This window comes from Salminus brasiliensis, chromosome 5 (genome assembly GCF_030463535.1).
Source record: "Salminus brasiliensis chromosome 5, fSalBra1.hap2, whole genome shotgun sequence".
NCBI lineage: Eukaryota > Metazoa > Chordata > Actinopteri > Characiformes > Bryconidae > Salminus > Salminus brasiliensis.
Window position 1 is genome coordinate 1,163,341 of NC_132882.1, and position 22,500 is coordinate 1,185,840.

A 22,500-nucleotide genomic window follows, 5' to 3' on the forward strand; every position below is an offset into this window, starting at 1 on the left:
TCTTGTCTTTGTGCTTCTCTCTCTACAGGAGCAGAAGGAAATCAGTTGGGATCAGGTAAGTCTCCTGACCGCTCTTAATAAGCCTGTTATCCAGTATCAGCATGAACCCAGTGTGGGCATGATGAGAGTGAGGAACCCCACACAGCCCTTAGTTTAAAGTGTGTGTGTGTGTGTGTGTGTGTGTGTGTGTGTGTGTGTGTGTAGATCTTGGCCTATGGAGATATGAATCACGAGTGGCTGGGTAACGAGTGGTTGCCGAGCCTCGGCCTGCCTCAGTACCGCAGTTACTTTATGGAGTCTCTGGTGGATGCCCGCATGCTGGACCACCTCACCAAGAAGGAGTTGAGGGGACAGCTGAAGATGGTGGACAGCTTCCACAGGTCTGCTCTTCACTACAGTTTAAGCTTAAACTTGTTAGCTTTATTAGCATCGTAGCTCCAGTGCTAATTGTTGGGGGATGAGCTTTTATTCCTTATTATTAGCCTCATTGGCCCATCTGGGGTATAAGCTTTAATTTATAAAATGTAACTGTATTCTAAGTCCTGTAAGTTGTGAGGTGGGCGGGGCCTCCGTGTTCATCAGAGAGCCATGGGTGCCCAGGACCCATGGCACCGGTTGTCCTTCCTTGAAGCACTTTTGGTAGGTGCTGACCACTGCGTACCGGGATCATCCCACAAGACCTGCCTGTTGATTTGGAGATGTTCTGACCCAGTCATTGTCTAGAACCTCCCAGTGTGGTTCTTGGTACTTACGGTTGCCCATCCTTGGTCCTGCTTCTGTGGGGTATAGAAGTCTTAACTTAGCTTTAACGTCAGACACCAGACAGGTCTAGGAGAATCTGCTAGTTTGTTTATTTTTCTTAAAGATGGTCTTTCTTTAACCCCTGGTTCTTTTCAGGGTGAGTCTGCATTACGGCATTATGTGCCTGAAGCGTTTAAACTATGACCGAAAGGAGCTGGAGAGGCGGAGGGAGGAGAGCCAGAATGAAAATCAAGGTAACACCAATACTCCCGTACCCCAACTGTACAGTACTACAGTCTCACTACACCTCATTACAGTCTCACTGCACCTCACTACAGTCTCACTACACCTCACTACAGTCTCACTACAGTCTCACTGCACCTCACTACAGTCTCACTACAGTCTCACTGCACCTCACTACAGTCTCATTACAGTCTCACTGCACCTTACTACAGTCTCACTACAGTCTCACTGCACCTCACTACAGTCTCATTACAGTCTCACTGCACCTTACTACAGTCTCACTACAGTCTCACTGCACCTTACTACAGTCTCACTACAGTCTCACTGCACCTCACTACAGTCTCACTACAGTCTCACTGCACCTCACTACAGTCTCACTACAGTCTCACTACACCTCACTACAGTCTCACTACAGTCTCACTGCACCTCACTACAGTCTCATTACAGTCTCACTGCACCTTACTACAGTCTCACTACAGTCTCACATTACATTAGATACACATTACAGCTCAACCTTTTTTTGAAAGAGAGAGGGAGTCAAATGACTCAGGAGAACAAAAGGAGGGAGAAAGAACCCAGAGGGTAATTGGTTCTCTACTGGGCTGATCCCAGAGAAACTGGGGAAAAGGGGAGGCAATAAAATGACTCAAGAGAAGATACAAGCTCTGCTTTCTGAGGGCTAACCACAAGAAAGAGTGAGCTGTGTGAAGCAGGGCCGGACCCAGCTGTAATCAATTAGGTTAATTACTGCTGAGAGCTGAGCGTGGTCATCCCCTGGTGTGCTTCTCTACAGTAGATTACAGTACCTTTATTTTTCATTAGAACACAAAACACTTGCATTGCATTCATAGTGCTCTACCCTGCTCTTTATTAGTATTGTTGTTGTTGTTATTGTTGTTGTTGTTGTGGTAAGGAACATTCTGTGCACTTAAGACAGAAGTAAACAAAGATTAACAATCGTAACATCAAGTATTCACTCGTATCCACAGACTGTACAAACCTGTGCAAAGACAGAAGGCTAGCAGTAACAAGCTGGGCCAATAGGTGGCACTCTAATCCAGTACATCACATGGTGCCACATGAATTTGACATACACAGGAGTAATGTGCATCATCACTGTATCTCCTTAATCAGCTATCTATCCCCGAAACAATAAACAACAATCAGCCATAACATTAAGACCAGATACCATGCTTTATATCTCTGAACTGTCTCTGACCTGTTGAGGCATGGACTCAAAAGGACACAAGACCTCTGAAGGTGTCCTGCTGTGGTCTCTGGCACAGAGACTAATGTTAGCAGCAGATATTTTAAGTCCTGAAAGTTGTGAGGTGGGCGGGGCCTTCATGAGCATCATTGAGCCTGGGGTGCCCCTGACCCTGCCGCTGGTTCACCGGTTGTCCTTCCTTAGAGTACTTTTGGTAGGTACTGACCACTGCATACCAGGAGAGAACACCCCACAAGACCTGCCTGATGTTATGGAGATGTTCTGACCCAGTCGTTGTCTAGAACATCACAGTTTGGTTCTGGTTAAAGTGTCTCAGAGACTCATGCTTGTCCATTTTTCCTCTTTATAACAGAAGAACTGCCTGTTCACCACTTCTTGACAGGAGCCAGTGGAACTAGATGAGCAGCTGTAAATCCACGCTGTGTTTTTATTCTTCTCTCTGTAGATGTGATGGTGTGGTCTAATGAGCGCGTGATGCTGTGGGTTCAGTCGATCGGTTTGAAGGAGTTTGCTGATAATCTGAGGGAGAGTGGAGTCCATGGAGCTCTGCTGGCACTCGATGACACCTTTGACTTCACAGATCTAGCACTTTTACTCCAAATCCCCAATCAGAACACACAGGTAGGGCTGCGTATCACCACTGATTTCCCAGATCAGTTCGATTCCCAATTTGATTCGATTTCTGATTTGATTCAATTCAATTTTGATTCATTTAGGGATATTTCAGTTACAGTATGTTTTGTTTGAATATGAAGAAATATTGTAAATGTACAAGGAACACTCAGCCTACTATTATTAAAGATAATGGTGTGTTAAAATGCATAAATGGTCAAAAGCCGATCTGACTCTTAATTTCCACAGGCCCGGCAGCAGCTGGAGAAGGAGTTCAGTTCCCTCATCTCTATGGCTACTGAGAGACGACTGGATGAGGTAAACACACGTATAGAGCTGACCAGAACCTGTCAGTCTAGCAAAGAGCAGCTCCACTTCTGAGTCCTACAGGTCATTGTTACTGAAGTCCAGATCTTTCGAGGAGTCTGTTGATTGTAGAGCTGATGCTGGAGTTGCACAGGAGTTCATGGTGATTCCAAGGTCAATCAGATAAAGTTGTACCATTCAAACACAGAGAGCCGCTGATCTCCTCAGTAAAGCACATAGAATAAACACTAATAATATTACTCCTACAGAAAGTGGTGGTGGTTCTCCATCACTGTGTTCATCATTAGAACATCTCCAGAGTTACTCCTCATGGAGTCTAGTATTATTTGAGTTCTCCTCAGATCAACACCTGGTTTGGTGGTAAATCAGGGCTTAATGATGGTAAATGAGGTGAGCTGCTGCTGCTGCTGCTGATGGAGTTGAACACATCCTCCACGCTGTGCTGGCTGGACTGGGGGGCGTCCAGGAGAACCCTGGAGGAACCGAGCTCTGTTCTTCAGACTAGCTCACCGACAAGATCTCACTACTTTCTTTCTTCAGAATGAGAAGCTCTTGTTTCTCCTTTTTACTGGATTTATGTTCAGCTGATGAGATCTGGAGCTTCTACAGTAGAACCCTCTCACTGCTGAGAGACGAGGTTAGAGTGATGGGGTTAGAGTGATGTAGAATATGAGCCTAAAACCTAGGACAGTTCTGTGTGTATGAGTGCTTACACACCATTAAGAGCACCGGTTAAATGCTGTAAATGTAATTAATATGTGTGTGTGTGTGTGTGTGTGTGTGTGTTCCAGGAGGGTGGTAAGACATTTACTCGCTCTCCTTCATGGAGAAGAATGTTTCGGGAGGCTTCAGATCCCTCAGAAACTCTGCCAGCCAACATCAGAGCATCCGCCTTGGCCACACCCCCACTTACTCTCCGCAAAGTACAGAGTGAAGGTGACTGTCTTTTTCACTTCAGCTTATCCACCAATTTGTGCATTTTCCAGCATCAACAAGGAATTAAGGCTGGGCGATATGGTAAAAATATGTATTATGATATTTAAAGACATGATATTTATCACGATACATGTAATTACATACTAAAAACTTCAGTAGCGACAGATTCTTATAAACTACTATTCAGATCTTCTCCTGTACTGAATACAGTGATTTCTACTCAACATCTGCTGCTCTTCATCTAATGAACCCTTCAGTCTAATGACACTGTTAGTAATGAAACCTGCAGCTGATCAGTGTTTATTAGCACTAACAATCTCCTCCATATGATCAGAAAAGCTTACTGTATCACCATTACAGAATTAATCACGATACGATAAAATATTGTCATATTGCCCAGCTCTACAAGTAACTGTAATTATCTTGTACCAATTATTAGGGTAACATTATAGCAAATCTACTGAACACAACATTTTAGGTACGCAGCATTTAGAGCATTAACTTTACTAGAACCTCATTTTAGACATGAATTGTTAGAAACAAGAAAAGACTTTGATGCTCTACAGCTTTTACAGTCATTTTTTAATCAGCTACATCTCTGTTCAAGCGTCTGGATCTGCATCGTATCATAATAATAGTCTCCATTGGTTTTACACTACTGACAGCATTGATTCACCCTTCAGTGTTTCCTTTTTTTTGTTAAAGTCTGGAAGTTTTGTAAATGCCAGACTTGTCTTTCATTACCTAGTTGGGGGTGTGATGTTTTACAAAAAATCTCTGTCTGTTTTTCTCCCAGTTAGCCCAACCTGCCGAGGAGAGGCTGGGTCAGTGAGGACATACTCCTGCTGAACTACATCACCCACAATGCAGTTCTCCCTTTAAAACCTAAAAGCGGGGACTAGATTGTGTGATGCCCAATGAACAAGCAAGATCATAAAGAAGAAACCATTAATAAATCTGTTTAGCCACAAAAGAAGAGAAGTAAGACTATTGATGATCTCTTTAATGTCTCTAAACTTTACGCCAAGTCTCAGTTACAGCCATTAGAAGACTCATAGACAGTCTGGATCTGGTTATGTTGGACCTGCCCAGAGTGGATCCACCTTAAAGTAACATAAGCCGTGAAAGGTCTTGGCTGACAACAGTAAAACACACTTTCAGGAGGACCAGAGAGCTCATTGTCCATCTCTCAAATATGCCAAGTCCTAACCTAGCACTGAACATGTGGAGACTGAGGAGAAGTGCTGAACTGAACATTCAGTAGCTGTCTTGCACACTTTATGGATTTGCATTCGGTGAAATCTCTGGACTTTTAATGCTCTTGAAGAAAAGGACTGACCAATGGTTGATGAGTTGAAACTCCCCAATGCTCTTGGCTTCTCAAAGGGTTGGAGGCTGTTTACTAACCCTAACCCTAACCCTAACCCCAGGAATCAGGGCTACACCAAGAGGAAGCGTCTAGAACTGCAGCGTCAAAGCCATACTCTAGACTGTGCTGAATGGATTATAAACACAAGTTTAAAAGAGGGAGGAGAGCAAATTAGACACGACCGGGAGGCCTGCAGACAAGTGGTGTGTTACAATAACCATGTACAAATGAAGCAGAAATGTATTTTGTGTGTGTGCAATTGTGTGTTTGCATTTGTGTATGCAGAACTGCCTGTGAAATGGTAGGTCATACCTTAATCTTGGATTGGGGCTGAACTCAAAGACTCCTGCTGAGTCCCAGCCCATACCTGTTGGTAGGTACATGAATGTAATAGTTATTTTGTATGTGAGTGTTAAGCAGCCTGTTCAATGTCAAAGTTTTCCCCAATTGTTTACACACCTAATCTGAAGCTCGAGGCCTTGAACAACACAGCATCTCTGCAAACGACGGTGGCACCTTCAGCTAGAATGTGTGCAAATGGAAAGTAGCACTGTTGAGCACACTCAAACTCAACACCACCTGCACAACACTGCGTTTGTAGGCTTGTTGGGTTTGTAATCGGGTCTTTTTGGAAGGCCTTATGTGAGCACAGCTTTAAATGCAAAGCACTGGGGGTGGAAAGAGAGATGGAGGAGAAGACGAAGAGGTAGATGATGTTGTGGTGAACGTTCATCAGAGAACAAACACCTGGTTAGGTTAGCAGCACAGACTACTGATAGACGAGATTTGGTTTGGGTTCTACTGCCAAGCTTTCCCAGGAGTATGGACACATATGGAAGTGGAGAGACAGCAGACCCTGCTGGCAGATGTTCTGCCATTTAGTGCTGTGCCATGCTAGGGATCCAGTGTCTGGTTCCACAGCTATAGGCCACTAGATTCTAGAAAGATCCAAAGAGGTTCTGAAACCGTTTGAGGATTTAGGTAAATAATAGCATACAGGAACCCACTGAGGAGCTAAGTAGTCCTGGAACGTTTTGCAGATATAAAGCCTTCTGTACACTGAGGAGCTAAATTGAGAAACTAAAAGGTCGTCAAGCTCTACGACATTGCGATCGTGGAGGAAACTCTGGATGGTTTCTTCGTTTTTTGCTGCTATGGATGATGAATTCTCAATCCACCAAATGTAGTCACTGTTTTGCTAGATTTTGTATTCCAGGCCAGTCACTCAAACTGGAAACACGTTCTGTACGAGGCGTGCTTGTTTTCGTCCGTTCACTTTCCATTTTACCCACTACCACTGCCCGTGACGGCTTGTTTGCATGTGTTTCTGAGAATGGTGGATGAGAAGATACTGTGGTCCCTACATGCCTGAAATTCCTGAAAGGCTCTTATGATGGGTACATGCCTGAAAAGACATTTCCTGAGAAGGTTCTTCTGCTGGATACCTGCTTAACAGGCAAAAACACAACATAGAAATATGAAAAAGACGCAGATTGGCCTTTGAAGAGCTAGACTTTCTACATTGTGTTGGGTTAATGAAGCAGATTTGCATATGTGCTGTATTTGAGCATGTTTACAGTACCTTACCTTTTAAATCCATCAGGTGAAAAATAAACGTTTTTGTATTTGTGTTCCTTAAACTACAAACTGGAACAGGGATTTGCTGAAGTGGCTCAACTGGTTGAAGCTTATATTTGATTGTATTCGTGTCTGATTTGAATGCAGAGAGTTCATGGGTTTTTGGAGGGAACTAGTTTTGAGGTTCAGTTTCAGAAGCCGTGTGAACAATTGGGAAGAACTTATTTAGAATCCTTTTATTTCGGTTATTATGAAGGACATTTGATGTAGCGTGTGCATATTTTGAACTACTGGAATAATAGTCTTCTCTGATATGTATAGGTGAAAATGGCATTAGTGGCTGTGATGAAAATGAAGGGGGTAAACTCCTGTAAGCTTTTTATTTTCGGTGTTCTTATTGTACATTCAAGTTTTGTGTGTGTAGGTTTGTGTGTGATAAAGGGACTATTAGATATACCACATCCTCCAAACATTTAATACAGTCTCCCAACCGGACGGATCTTTTTCAGCTGGACGCTCGAAACAGCCCTTAAATAAGACATTTCAGTTACTACACAACCCGGTACAATACTGTATATTTTGTAAGAATTCAAAAGGAATACTTATTGTGCTTAATATATGTAGTATTGTGAATCAGCAGAGCAAAGTAGCCTCTATCAAGCTTGTCTTTGAAATGTCATTGTAAAAAAAAGAACATAAAAATGAAGAAAAACTGTCTGTATTCTGAAACTCACAAATTCAAACCTGGATGAACGAGTAAAGAAGTGAGAATGAGAGCAATGATGAGACGATGTAAGCTGATGTCTTTCTGAGTTTTAACACTGTCTTTTGGTTAATCATTATTTACGACACTTGGAGCTAAATGCTTTCATAATAAGCCACATAGACAAAGCTCAGATCTTGAAGTAAGGTCAATATCTTTAATGCTAAGCGAGGATCTCTGTTGGCCTGCAGAGGAGAACCGTTTAGAAGTGATGATTGATTTTGTCTTGTTTTACTTCTTTAGTTTTACACGGGAGCTACGAGGCTAATGAAGCTCAGAAGTAACGGAAGCCTATACCCCACTGATTAGCATGGTGCTAACTGCATGTCTGAATCTCCTCACTCTCCTCAGACTCAGTTCAGGAATCTCTTATAGACTTCATTAGGTGGTTTCTGACAGTGTGTGTAAGTGTGATTTATTGGACGCATACACATCATATGTTTCATACATACAGTTTTAATTGGTAGGAAAATATATTTATGTACATAAATGTAGTAAACATAGATAAAAATTAAAAAATGACAAAATATATCAATTAAATATAGAAATGAGACTGACTTACATTGAAAGTTAAGATTTTTTTCCTTCTCCTGTAAAGTTGCAGTTTTGGAGATACAAGGTTTGTGAGTGATGGTAAGTAGCTTTACAGGAGAAGGAAAAATCAAGGAACTTTTCAATAGAAGTCAATGTGAAAATGTTGGATTTCTATTGGTCCATTTATCATGAAATTCTGATACAATATAAAGAAAAACTGCCAGATTCACATGATGGAGAAAAGAGAAAAACGTTGGAGATACAAAGTTTTTGTGGGACAGTAACAATATTTATCTAACACATATTACACATATGTACTAAACGTCATGTGTACTTATGTTCACTACATACAGAGTATGTCCATAAATATACTTTCCTACCACAACATACTGTATGTGTTCAATATATATATGTGTGTGTGTGAAATGTATAAGTCCTTTATGATATACGTGCATATATCTCATATGGGTAGACACTGAGTCTGATCCCCATCCGCTGCGATCCCCAATAAAAGGAATCTGAATTCGGACCGTGAGCAGCTTTTACTTCACCAGGTTTTCCTGAAGCATCTCTTCCACTCAAAATAAAATCAGCAGTGAGTGTGTGTTCAGTTCCTGGAGCACTGATTCCTCAGGTACTGAAAGGAGGTGGCAGCTTTCTGAGGGGTAAACAGAACTGCTGGAGGCCCAGTGGCGTTATTACCATAGTCTTCTTCTGGGGTCATCCGTGGTCACCAGCACTCTGGAGCATGGCCCCTGAAAATGGCTGCGGAGTGGCCAACTTGTGTTATGTGGGTTGACTCTTACACACAAGATCAAAAATATTGGCACCCCTGTACTTCTTTCAGAAAATGTACCACTTTTTCCAGAACACTACTGGAGTTACAAATGCTTTAGTGTTCTCATGTTTATTTATTTATTTATTTATTTATGAATATATTTGTTTTATTCTCATGTTTATTTAGTTTGCATTGGAACAGAAAATCTGAGAAAAAGTCAGATCTGATATAACTCCACACAGAACTTCAGAAATGGACGGAAACGTAATATTTGCTAGAGCACCCTTAATAAACAATAACTGAAATCAGTCACTTCCTGTAACCATGAATGAGTGACACACCTCTCTGCTGGAATTCTGGACCACTCTTCTTTTGCCAGCTGCTCCAGGTCTCTCAGATTCAAAGGGTCATTTTTTCCAACTTCAATTCAACTTTTTAATTTGATTTATTTGGGATTTTTACCACAAACATTGTCACAAAGCAGCTTTACCGAGATCCGGGTCCGAGTCTCTTTTGAGCAGCCAGTGGCAACAGTGGCAAAGAAAAACTCCCTCCGAGAGGAAGAAACCTTGAGAGGAACCCGTCCTCCTCAGGTCCACACCGGAACAATAAAACTAAACTGAATTAAGAAAAAATGGTAAATGTGGCATCAAGCCGTACAAGTTCTCCTAACTGCTCCACAGGTGTTCTATAGGATTTAGACCTGGACTCACTGCTGGCCACTTCAGAACTCTCCAGCACTTTTTTTTAAACCGTTTCTGGGTGTTTTTGAAGGAAGCTATGGGGCATGGTACTGCTGGACGATCCCTGACCTCTGATGGAGACCCAGCTTTCTGAACTCTAGAATTTCTTGGTTGGCTTCAGATTGCATAATGCCATGCATCCAGTCAAGGCATCCAGTGCCAGAAGCAGCAAAACAACCCCAAAACATCTAGAGAACTAAAGGCCTTCATTTCATTTTCTGTAAATGGTTCAATGATGTGTTATAAATATCTCATCTCATCTCATCTGTCTACAGGACGTTCTCTCAGAGGCATTAGGCCTATTTCAGGTTCAGGTTTTCTCTATGTGGAGTCCTCCTGGCATCCCATTTTATTCAGATGGTGATGGGGACACCGTGGTACCTGCAGGTCTGCAGGTCAGCTTGAATTTGGTTGGAAGTTCATTGAGGAAGTTTATTTTATTTATCCAGCGTTCCAACAATCCTTTATTGCATTCCTCCGTCAGCGTTTTTCCTCCGCCCACGTCCAGGGAGGTCAGCTACAGTGGACACAGAACAAGGAAGATCTCTGGAGATGGACTTGTAGTCCTGAGATTGTCCTCTGCTCTTCTTTTCTCCATGCTCAGTGCAGCACTCCGAAACAAAGACCGAGTCCACTTTTCTCTTTTTAACTGACAGAATGTGATTTTCATCTTGACAGAACACAATACTCTCCACAAGTACAAGCAGCATCATGCGAGTCAGATTTCTTTATTATTTCTTACAATTCTGAAAAAGTGCCAATAATCAGTCCATTTCTGAAGTTTTGTGTGGAATGATTTCAGATTGGCTTTTTTTCTCTCTGTTGTTCCAATGCAAACAAAAAACATACATGTGTATATCAAACTATTTGTAAGTGCAACAACGTTGTTGTGAGGTTAATCTGATCAAGTGATCTTGGGGAGTTGCTAGCAGGGATTTAGTGGGTAAACGTATGTGTTTGTACTTTATACTTTATATTTGGGAAATATGCACTGCTTGTTTACAGTCCTGCTGTGTTGTTTTTGCACATTAGGTGCATATTTTGAACCGTTAGCATGCTGTGGAAACATGCTGTGGCTGCCGACCTCGTCAGGTATGTGTTTAAACTAAGCTCAGGGAGTCATTACTGAATCAATCAGTTTCACCTTGATTCACGTATCAGATCTTGTAGATCTCTGAAGGTGTGCATCATCAAAACCGAAAGATTTTCTTTATGAGTAAAATATTTATTTCTATGGTTTCAGTTTTAGTAGTTTTAAAATATAATATCATATATACTATAACTACTAATAAAATAAAAACAGTATATATTTTTAACTAGCTGTTGACTTTGTAAGAGTTTGTGATGTTCCTTAGAACTACAATTAAACCAAAATTACCATAAACATTAAAACTATTAAATATTACAATTCTTAGTAAAGCTGCTTTGTGACAATACCAGTTGTAATAAATGCTATACAAACAAATGATATAAACTGATACAAATTGATATAATTTATATTTATTGTTCTTTTTATTTTTATACTCATAAGAATACAACTAAAATATGCAGTTTATGTAAAGCATGTATGTAAACCCCTCCCAGCCTCAGCTGAGAACACATGAACACAATATATATATATTTTGGCTGCAGTCAGTGCTACAGTTCCTGTGTGATTGCCCTTTACAACTGGGTTTTTGGGGCATTACTCCTGTGATCAACAAGCAGCACTCAATGTACAGAACAAAAAAAGGACGATGGGGAAGAATACAAGAAAAAAATGTTTTATAACAGAATGTCTAAAAATAGCATTAATAAAAGAACTAAAATCAGTAATGAATAAAACAGTAAGAAGACAATCATGTGGAGTTAATGAAGAACATGTCAGGAGCTCATACAGTGAGGTCAGCTCCACCCCAAATCAGTTACTGACACACTTAGCCCAAGTTTTAAAGATCGTGCTGAACTGTGCACTGAGCCTTGTGCATGCTTGTACCATGGATGTGTCAATATCCAGATTTTAACTGGTTAATGCTTTTGTAAGTCAGAGAATCCAGAGGAATTTGTGAGAAAATATACAGAATAAAAGATCTCAGGTTCAGAACAGGATTGTTTACTAAATGGTTCAAATCATTTTGGAGACGTCCTCTCCTAATAACTCCACAGTTCACAATTTCTGAGGTCGATTATAGATTTCATGATTCTAATTCTGAGACTTTCGATCCATTTTGCCACCGAATCAGGCACTCAGCATGGGTAATATAATATGTTTGAGCTCTTTAAGACATTGATTGACTGTTACTACGATCCCATGTCCCATCCCAAAATACATTCACTCTGTGCAGAAGAGTGTGTTCACTCTTCAGCCTCTGGTTGTCCTCCAGGTGACTATTCCACCTCACACAAACACACCGAGGAGCCAGAGTCCACCCTAAACCCAGCGTAGAGCGGCTCAGTGAAGGTGGTATGATATGTGTGTAAGTGGGTCAGTGTGTGTGTGTCAGGTGAAACTCTGTAGAAGGACAGAATACCAGCTGCCCAGTCCAGATACACCGCCACTCTGTGGGAACCAGCAGGGAGGGGTTCAAATATTCTCCCGGTACACAAACTGAGCTCATTGTGGTATCTTTCACCGTACTCGTCATCAGAGCAGGTCAGAGACAGGAACTTGCCGTACCACCCGAACCAGTGCTCACCCCGTCCTTTCCTGGCGTAGGTTACTGCAATTTCCACTCTCCCACTCCACTCCACCTCCCAGTAGCAGCGTCCAGCCAGACTCTCTCTGCACAGAACCTGTGGATTGCTCTTACATCGCTCTGGATGGTCCGGATACGGCTGTGGAGCTCTCACATGAGTCGCCTTTCTGTTTCCCTCAGACACAGAGAGATGTGTGTGTGCTGTGTTTGGGTCCAGAGTGAGATCACAGGCACCTGTATACACACACATACAAACAAATAATTTCTTAACTTGTAAAATATGTTTATGCTTCCAGGTAAAATGACTGGTCATTAACCATGACCATTTATCACATATCCCCCCCTCTCTGGAGATTAGACACCAGGGTGGAGAGTCAGGAACAGTGTTCTGCTTCCCATGAATGTTCTAGCCCTGTGTCCAGTGGTCTGGAGGAGGATTTGATTCCTCTGGTCCTTAAGAAGGTTTAGTGGTTCACCTGCTCAGGCAAATCTGATTCTACTCACTCATTAAGTCAGCTAGCTTCAACTGTTAAGATAAGATAATCCTATTGGAGCAGGAAATCAGCTTGGTTCCTTAAACCTGACCTAACGGGTAATATTGAAAGGTTTGAGTACTAAGGGTCAGAGCAGCCACAGCCTGGAGGTCTGAGAAGCTCTCTGTGGACAAAAACATTGCTGTCTCAATCCTGAGAACCAGCGTCCACGACCGAGGTACCCCTGAGCAAAGCACCTGACCAACTGACTGCCCCAACCGACTGCCCCAACCGACTGCCCCAACCGACTGCCCCAACCGACTGCCCCAACCGACTGCCCCAATCACTCATGAGTGTGTTCAATGCCACAGGTGGGTTAAATGCAGGGGGTGCATTTTGTCGTGCAGCTGTGCAAAAGCAGCAAACAATCCAATTTGATGGAGACAGCTCTAAGGCAGTCGCCTCCCGAGCAAACTGTCTGGGGCAAATATGTAAGTGATGAGTCCAAACCCCTCCTCTTGGAACACTGTCTCAAGGACAAGTCCAGAGGCATCCCTCTGTAAACAGTTTGACGGAGTCTTGAGTTCTGGTAAAGCAGTTACTGGCACAGTCATCTCAATGGCATGATCCTCATCCTACATTACCTGGTTTAGCCCTGTCCTCTAGTCAGTCAGTAGTTCAGTACAGTATCTGCCCACAAGGCCCAGAAATGATGTCAGATGTCCTTTCATCTGTCTAGTTTAGCGGATCCATGGTTGCATTGCTTATACTTGTCAGCAGACAATGCTTGGGGTTGACAGTCAGTCACAGAGTGCATTACAGAACCTCAATCAGGTGAAGCAGTTGTTATTCCTAAGTGATGTTCATCACTATGTCATCTAGGTAAGTGGAATACACTGGTGTGTGTCCTGCTGACACAGCCCATTCGTTCTATGTCTGCTCAAATGTGCTCAGCAGAAAGACAGCGTTTACCAGACATCTGTGATTTACTCATGTAAATCCTCTGAGAATGCATGTGTGAGAACAGACTTACATTTCTTCACTCCAAGGTCCATCCGAAACTTTCCTCCATGCTCCACCCTAAAGAAGAAGAAGGCAAATTCACATACCTTCATACACCAAAGTGCATATTATGTAGCTTGTGTTTTACACACTTTTATAGCTGCTTCATTAGACACCTCTTCCTCAGTAAGGGACTTTATTGACTACGGCTCATCTTCATAATCAACTGAGTTAGCCTGACTTGGTCAGCAATGGCCAGCTTCTCATCACAATGCTGCACTTGGTGGATAGTTTAAATAATAGATTTCTGCTGGTTAATCTTCCCTTTCCTGCGTTTGCTCCTACTGTACATTGAGTAAGCAGCAAATTAGCAACAAAACCAGTGACTGTATCTGTGCAGAAAAAAAGAGATCATAATGTGCCAATGAGACTCTTCCAGACAGGTGATTATACGGTAACTATGCTCTACAAACCAACTGTCCTCAATTTGTCTATCTAAGTGTGTGTGTTTCGTGTGCAAGTTAGTAACTCACTGTAGTCTCTCCAGTTTACAGTGTGGGTCCTGCAGTAGATCAGAGAGCAGCTTCATTCCAGACTCTCCTGGGTGATTATAGGTCAGATCCAGCTCTCTCAGGTGAGAGGGGTTTGATTTCAGAGCTGAAGCCAGAGAAGAACAGCCTTCCTCTGTAACCATACAACCAGATAATCTGCAAAACAGAAGGAATATACGTGTATAAGGAACATACATATATACACACACACACATATATACACACATATACATACACAACTGACAGAACTCAAAACAACAGACTCATTTTTAGTCATACTCATCCCAAGTCACGGTCTCCAATGAGTCCATATGAAGTTTACCTGAGTGTCTCCAGTTTACAGTGAGGACTCTTCAGTCCAGCAGAGAGCAGCTCCACTCCTGAATCCTGCAGGTTATTGTTACTGAGGTCCAGGTCTTTCAGAGAGGAGTTTACTGATTGTAGAGCTGATCCTAGATTTTCACAAGCTTTTACTCCAAGCTTACAGACAGCTAATCTAAAATACACAATGCAGTTTGTTCAAGATTTTTGGATTAAGAATGTCATGTTGAGAAACAAATGTGTATTTTATATTACCTGATATGGCTAAATCATTATTAAAGTGAATAATTGATACATGCTTGTCTTACAAGCTTCAGTTCTAAACTCTTTACACCACAGCTAACGTATGTTTTGTTAAACATGCAGTGAGAACAAAGAAATGGATATCATTGTTAGCGTGGTGCTAGCACAACATTGGAAATACCATAGATGTGTTTGGAGGGGCAGGGTTCCAAAATATCTGAAAACACTTTACAATTCACAGTGTACATACACTAATATTGCCAAAAGTATTCGTTCGCCTGCCTTCGCACTTATATGAACTTTGTGAGTGAATCCCCTTTTTCATCCACAGGGTTTAATATGATGTGGGGTCTCCCTTTACAGCTAGAACAGCTTCTGCTCTTCTGGGAAGGCTTTCCACAAGGTTTAGGAGTTTAGTGTTTGTGAGAATTTCTGACCGTTCTTCCAGAAGCACATTTGTGAGGTCAGACACTGATGTTAGACGGGAAGGCCTGGCTCGCAGTCTCCACTTGAATTCATCCCAAAGCTATTCTGTCGGGTTGAGGTCAGGACAGTCAAGTTCTTCTACACCAGACTCGCTCATCCATGTCTTTATGGACCTTGCTTTAATGCACTGGAGCGCAGTCATGTGGGAACAGGAAGGGACCATCCCCAAACTGTTCCTTCAAAGTTGGGAGAATGAAACTGACCAAGATCTCTCGGTCTGCTGAAGCATTAAGAGTTCCTTTCACTGGAACTAAGGGGCCGAACCCAACTCCTGAAAAACACCCCCACACCATGATCCCCCCCTCATCCAAACTTTACACTCGGCACAATGCTGTCAGACAAGTACCATTCTCCTCGCAACCACCAAACCAAGATTCGTCCATCAGATTGCCAGACAGAGAAGCGTAATTCGTCACTCCAGAGAACACGCCTCCGCTGCTCTAGAGTCCAGTGGCGCCGTGCTTTACACCCCTGCATCCCACGCTTGCACTGCACTTGGTGATGTAAGGCTGGGATGCAGCTACTCAGCCATGGAAACCCATTCCCTGAAGCTCTCTACGCTCTCTGTTCCTGAGCTAATATGAAGCCACATGAAGTTTGGAGGTCTGTAGCGGCTGACTCTGCAGAAAGATGGAATCCTCTGCGCACAATGCACCTTAGCATCCGCTGACCCGCTGTCGTTTTACATCACCGATCACTTTGTGCTTAGCTGCTGTCGTTCCCAATCGCTCCCACTGTGTTGTAATAGCACTGACAGCTGACTGTGGAATATTTAGTAGTGAGGAAATTTCACGACTGGACTTGTTGCACAGCCTGCATCCTATCACGGTAACACGCTGGAGTTCACTGAGCTCCTGAGAGCGACCCATTCTTTCACTAATGTGTGTAGATGCAGTCAGCATGCCTAGTTGCTCGGTTCTACACACCTGTGGAACTGATTGAAACACCTGATCTCAATGATTTGGATGGGTGAGTGAATACTTTTGGTAATATAGTGCATGTAGCACAGGTTAAGAAGCACACAGATGATCAGGAACAAGTTAGTGGGTTTAAGTAAGGTGGGAGAACACTGCTGGAAGCTGGAAGATGGTGTCTATTCAATCTAATATTTAATACACAGAAAGCTCACCTGAGTGTCTCCAGTTTACAGTGAGGACTCTTCAGTCCAGCAGAGATCAGCTCCACTCCTGAATCCTGCAGGTCATTGTTACTGAGGTCCAGATCTTTCAGAGAGGAGTTTACAGATTGTAGAACTGATGCTAGTTGTTCACAGGAGTTGGTGGTAAGATTACAGCTTGATAGTCTGCATATTTAGAGTATAATGTAAAGTGTCATTATTATCAGTCTCACTTTGTATTTGCATCTCTAAAGAAGTACAACAGATGTGGACAGGCCAACCGGCCATTCAGTAAATCCTGTTTACATTTACATTTACATTTACGGCACTTAGCAGACGCTCTTATCCAGAGTGACTTACAAGGTTGCTCGTATTACAGAGGAGGGTCAGTGTAGTGTTAGGAGTCTAGCCCAAGGACTCTTGTTTAAAAAGAGCAAACCTGCTTTCATAAGCAATCATCACTGAACCTTTTGGAATTACCTGGATTTCTGCAGTGATTACTCCTAAAATGTGAAAGCCTTAACTATACACACAAAAACTTATGAAAAACTTCAACAGTCTTCTTTAACTCAAGCCACTCCTAAACAGCAACCGTCCTAAATCTCCTCCACTGACATACGACTTAATTTGGATTGATTAATTACCCAGATTATCCAGCTTCTTGAAAATGCTTCTAGGTACCTCAGAAAGTTGCTGTGATAATGTAACAGTAAGTATTTCTTGAGAAGAGCCGGCTTTGCCAATGACTAGATCCTGTCTGTACATGTCTACAACCTACAGGTTCAGAGAACTCATTAGCACAGAGGTTCACATATCTATGAACGATTACTCACTACGTTATACATTTATTCCGATGTAGAATTGTGACTTGGCTGAAGATCAGGCTTCATTAATCAGTGTTAAATTATATATTTTATTTTGATTTGTAACTGTAAAGTTTATATCTATTGTACTCTCTCTAGACACTGTGTATATATTACCACAGTTGTGCTCAAAAGTTTACATACCCTGGCAGAATTTTTGCTTTCTTGGCCTATTTACAGAGAATATGAATAATAGCACACACTTTTTTACACCTTTGATCAGGGTAATTTGGATGTTTTTGGTTGTCAATAGGATTTAAAAAGAGAAAACACCGTCGTTTGATAATAAATGGCTTCACTCAACCACTACCCATGAGTGGAAAAAAAGTTATTCATATTCTCATATTCAAAATTCTGCCGGGGTGTGTAAACTTTTGAGTTAAAAAAAATAACAATAAATAAAAAAAAAAATTATATATATATAAATAATTGTAAATACATTAACAACGACAGCTAATTAACAAATAACAGCTCCTCAAAACTAATTTCAATATAAAATAAAACACAACATTTATGTCTGCACAGCACAGCCGTTACATTCTAAAGACACATGAAACGACAGAGAACATCATGAATGGCTGGTATTCCAGAATTACACTTGGTCTCTGCTCAGCTTGATGTTTTACATTCAGAAATGAACCCAAACAAAGCTCACCTGAGTGTCTCCAGTTTACAGTGTGAACTCTTCAGTCCAGCAGAGATCAGCTCCACTCCTGAATCCTGCAGGTCATTGTTACTGAGGTCCAGATCTTTCAGGAGGGAGTGTGGAGATTGTAAAGCTGATGCCAGAGTTTCACAGGACTTCACAGTAACACGACATGCTGCTAGTCTACAAGGGCAGATTAAACGCACAATTATATAAAATATTCCGATATTTTTATAGAAATGCAGGACATATGCTGGGTCTTGAGTTTTTCCTCCTTAATTCATTAATGTATAGAATGTTCACCTGAGCGTCTCTAGCTTACAGTGGGAACTCCTCATTCCAGTGTAGATCAGCCCCACATCTGAATCATCCAGGGTACTATTACACAGGTCCAGCTCTTTCAGATGGCAGTTCGGTGATTGCAGAGCAGAGCAGATAATTTTACAGGAGTCATTTGTAAGGAAACGGTCGACCAGTCTGCAAAAGAACAGTAAACACACTACATCATAATGTGAAGAGGTTTAATGTGAGTAAGGTGGAATTACAAGAGGGTTCCTGATTATGTGGATGGAGAATATACTTGCTGTTTTAATCACTGAGCACCTTTACATTTACTGAGGATTTGATTATTATTACACATTCATAAAATTATCTAATCAGTCAAACATGTTCTAACAGTTCTAAACATAAACCCATGCAGATAAGAGACAGCAGCTTCAAGTATCGTTCACATCAACCAGTAGTCTCTGGGTGAGCGTGTTTATACTCTACAATACGAAACAAAACTGATCAATGATCGGTGCTTCTACTTCACCATTAACCTTCTAATATTCAGATATTTTAGATTAACTGAAACACTCACAAAGCCTTTCTGCAGACTCTCACAGCGGGGACCAATGCCCAATAGCCCCAATGGTCTGCGCCGATTTTCCTCAGGTCCAGCTCCTCCAGAACCTCGTCTGAGGTCAGAAGTACATAGGCCAGTACTGAGCACTGTGCAGCTGAGAGACTGACGGGTGAACGTCTGTCCGGTTTTAGATACGTCTGAGCTTCTCGAGCGAGAGACTGATCATTCATTTCATTCAAAAACAGGAAAAAGCAGACGCCACGTTCAGCCGGCAGGTGCCCCCTTATCATGGTCTTGATGAACTCGGTGGTTATCTCCGGGTTGTGCGGTGTGTGTGGAAGTAGACCCTGTAGGATTCTCTGATTGGCCTCCATCGAGATGCCCAGCAGGAACCGGAGGAACAGATCCTGGTCCTTACTCTCTCCAAATGTAGCATTGTACACAGCTCCACACAGCAGCTCCTCCAATTTAAGGTTCTCAGACCACTCTACACGCCATGTTCTAAACCTATCTAGAACCTCCATGTTCCTGATCTGGTAGCAGTGGAACACATAGAGAGCAGCCAGGAACTCCTGAAAGCTCAGATGAACAAAGCAGTAGATCTTCCTCTGGTAAAGCACACACTCCTCCCTAAAGATCTCAGTGAAGATCCCAGAATGCACTGAGGCCTCAGTGACGTCAATGCCGCTCTCTCTCAGGTCCTCTTCACAGAACATCACATTGCCCTTCATCAGCTGTTTGAAAGCCAGTTCAGCCAGTTTCAGAAGCTGGGTTCTGTTGGATTCCAGCAGTTTCTGTGGGTCTCTCTCCTCTTCCTCCTCATACTTCTCCTTCTTCATGCTGGTCTGAGTGAGCAGGAAGTGGGAGTACATTCCAGTCAGAGTTTTAGGGATTTCTGGATCACTGTCTTCTTCCATGATTCTCTGAAGCACAGTGGCTGAGATCCAGCAGAAGACGGGGATGTGGCACATGATGTGGAGGCTCCTCGCTGTCTTAATGTGGGAGATGATCTTCTGGGCTTGGTCTTGGTCACTGATCCTCTTCCTGAAGTACTCCTCCTTCTGTGGGTCGCTGAATCCCTCAATTTCTGTCAAACGGTTGATGAACTGAGGAGGGATCTGATTGGCTGCTGCTGATCGGGAGGTGATCCAGATGAGGGCGGAGGGAAGCAGATCTCCTTTGATCAGGTTTGTCATCAAAACACTCACTGATGATGTCATGGTTACATCAGACACTTTCTCACACTCTCCAAACTTCAGTGGAATTCTGCTTTCATCCAGACCATCAAATATGAACACAGCTTTACACACATCATAGATCTTTGGCTCCAGATCTTTGAGCTCAGGATGTAAGACACACAGAAGTTGATGAAGACTGTACTGATCATCTTTAATCAGGTTCAGCTCCCGGAACGGAAGAACAAACATCAGCTCTACATCCTGATTGGCTTTTCCTTCAGCCCAGTCCAGAATGAACTTCTGCACAGAGACAGTTTTTCCAATCCCAGCAATGCCTTTAGTCAGCACTGTTCTGAGCTTCTGGACCTTTGGCTCTTCCTGCTCTTCTCTGAGGTTTTCATCCGTCACAGCTTGAATGTTCTCTTCTGGTTCTTCTTTAGAACCTTGAGGATATTTAAAGATGTCAGAGCAGTGGATTGGTCTCTTCCGTTCATGTTTCCACTCGGTTTTCTCCAGTTGTAAAACCTCATGTGTTCCCTCCGTCCATTCCACCGTTCCCTCTAGAAGTTGGAGCTGGATGTGAATCTTGTCCAGGAGGGTTTTGTCCCCTTCTCTTTGAAATCTCTCTAATAAGCTTTCATACTTGTTCTTCATCCTGGTCTTGTGTCTCTCTAAGGCTCTGTGCAGGACATCATCCATGGGTTCATAAGAATCCAGTGTGGCTTCTCCAGGTCCCTCCATTAAAGTGTGTGTCTGCTGTGCTGCCTCTGTGGAGAGCTGCCTGTTGGCATCAAACACAGTAACACAAACATAATCAACACAAGAGACACAAAATGCCCAATCTCTGACTTATCTGATGACTCACATGCACTTAACAGACTTCAACAGAGAGGAGATCTGAGGTTTACTCTGTTTAAACTAGCTGAGGTTCTTCTGCAGTAAACAGTGAAGCTCTTCTGTAAGAACTCTGGAGAAGAGCGTCTGATAAATGCTGTAAATGTAAATGTAAGTGATGTGCTTCTTGTCATGAGTGTTTATTCAACGCTACATTTCCCTGCACTGCAGTATAATTGCAACCATGCCTGACAGAGCCACAGACTCTGTACTGGATGCAGTAGGTGTGTCGTCTCTGGTGACGTGTACAGCTATAACTTTTCTCCATAATGAAGAAAACATCAGCTCACAGCTCCACTCACTATAGGCTATTCTGGATAACATAGTGCTGCCTCTTGACGTTAGCACTTTAACCAGAACATGGACATTTGGAATATCAGACATGGTGTTAATACCCATATACCAAAACATAATCCTCATTATTCTAAATAAATTACAGAGTACGCAAGTTATAATATCTCCTTCAACACTCCAACATCACTCAAATCACACAAACAAAAAACAGCTTGCCTTCACCTAAATTATAGGAGTAAGAATCAGTCCCTTTCTCAAGCAGGAAAAACCTGACCCAGCCCATGGTCTTCTCATGCCCAGACTACTGTAAAGCACTGCTGCAAACCTGAATGCTGCAGCGTCAGTACTAACACAGACCAGAGAGACGCCAGAAAGAGACAGCAGAATACACCCAGCAACACTGTCTGCCTGTTTTTAGGAATTTTAAGATTCCTCTTAATGAATCTCTGAGTGCCTCCAAATTGACATGCGAGTTCATCAAATGGTGAACAATTGCTGAATGAAACATTGCCAACTGTTAGAAGACAAAAATTGAAGAAGTTAATAAAAAAGAAGAGTTTCCGATTTTGAAAAACTTTACAGATTAATATTCATCAGGCATTTTTATAAAAATGACTTTTTCTTAAAACTATGTAATTTTGTATATTTTATTTATTTTTATCCATTTAAAATCTTTATAATATTATTATCAAACTAATATTATTATATATATATATATATATATATATATATATATATATATATATATATATATATACTATTATTTTAATACTTTCCTCTTTTTATTAGAATTTTGTTAAATGTTTTTTTAAGTTCTTTCTCTTTGTTTTTACTTTTTAATTATTTTATGTTACTGAGAGTCTGATCAGTGTTTATTTCAAGTAAAAAAAAGAAGAACTCCTCCACTGCTGGAGCTGAGCTGGTCCTCCATGGAGATCCTGCACGCTTCTCCCTGAAGACATTACTGTGATTAAAGTACTGAGAGTACTGAGTATTTACTCTCACCATAAAACTCATTTAATAGAAGTTACTTCAACAGCAGTTGTCCTCATACTGAG

At 42.0% G+C, this 22,500-nt stretch overlaps 2 protein-coding genes across 3 annotated transcripts in view; one reads left to right on the forward strand and one right to left on the reverse strand.

Annotated features, from left to right (window-relative positions):
* Positions 1-7,820, forward strand: part of LOC140555877 (liprin-alpha-3-like) — a 19,626-nt gene extending 11,806 nt beyond the window's left edge. The window contains exons 15-21 of the mRNA XM_072679213.1: positions 29-55; positions 205-380; positions 898-995; positions 2,658-2,833; positions 3,074-3,142; positions 3,943-4,087; positions 4,884-7,820. Of these exons, the coding sequence (XP_072535314.1) occupies positions 29-55; positions 205-380; positions 898-995; positions 2,658-2,833; positions 3,074-3,142; positions 3,943-4,087; positions 4,884-4,936 (744 nt within the window). The 3' untranslated portion in view covers positions 4,937-7,820. The remainder of the gene's footprint in view (positions 1-28; positions 56-204; positions 381-897; positions 996-2,657; positions 2,834-3,073; positions 3,143-3,942; positions 4,088-4,883) is intronic.
* Positions 7,821-11,362: 3,542 nt separating this feature from the next.
* The window catches only part of LOC140555872 (NLR family CARD domain-containing protein 3-like), a 12,563-nt gene continuing 1,425 nt past the window's right edge, over positions 11,363-22,500 (reverse strand). The window contains exons 2-9 of one of the 2 annotated variants that reach the window (XM_072679207.1): positions 19,092-21,035; positions 18,533-18,706; positions 18,239-18,412; positions 16,733-16,906; positions 14,876-15,049; positions 14,536-14,709; positions 14,034-14,080; positions 11,363-12,761 (exon numbers count right to left, since the gene is read on the reverse strand). In XM_072679207.1, coding sequence (XP_072535308.1) covers positions 12,220-12,761; positions 14,034-14,080; positions 14,536-14,709; positions 14,876-15,049; positions 16,733-16,906; positions 18,239-18,412; positions 18,533-18,706; positions 19,092-20,995 — 3,363 coding nt within the window. In that variant the 5' untranslated portion in view covers positions 20,996-21,035 and the 3' untranslated portion in view covers positions 11,363-12,219. The remainder of the gene's footprint in view (positions 12,762-14,033; positions 14,081-14,535; positions 14,710-14,875; positions 15,050-16,732; positions 16,907-18,238; positions 18,413-18,532; positions 18,707-19,091; positions 21,036-22,500) is intronic. The other variant, XM_072679208.1, reaches the window with a different exon arrangement.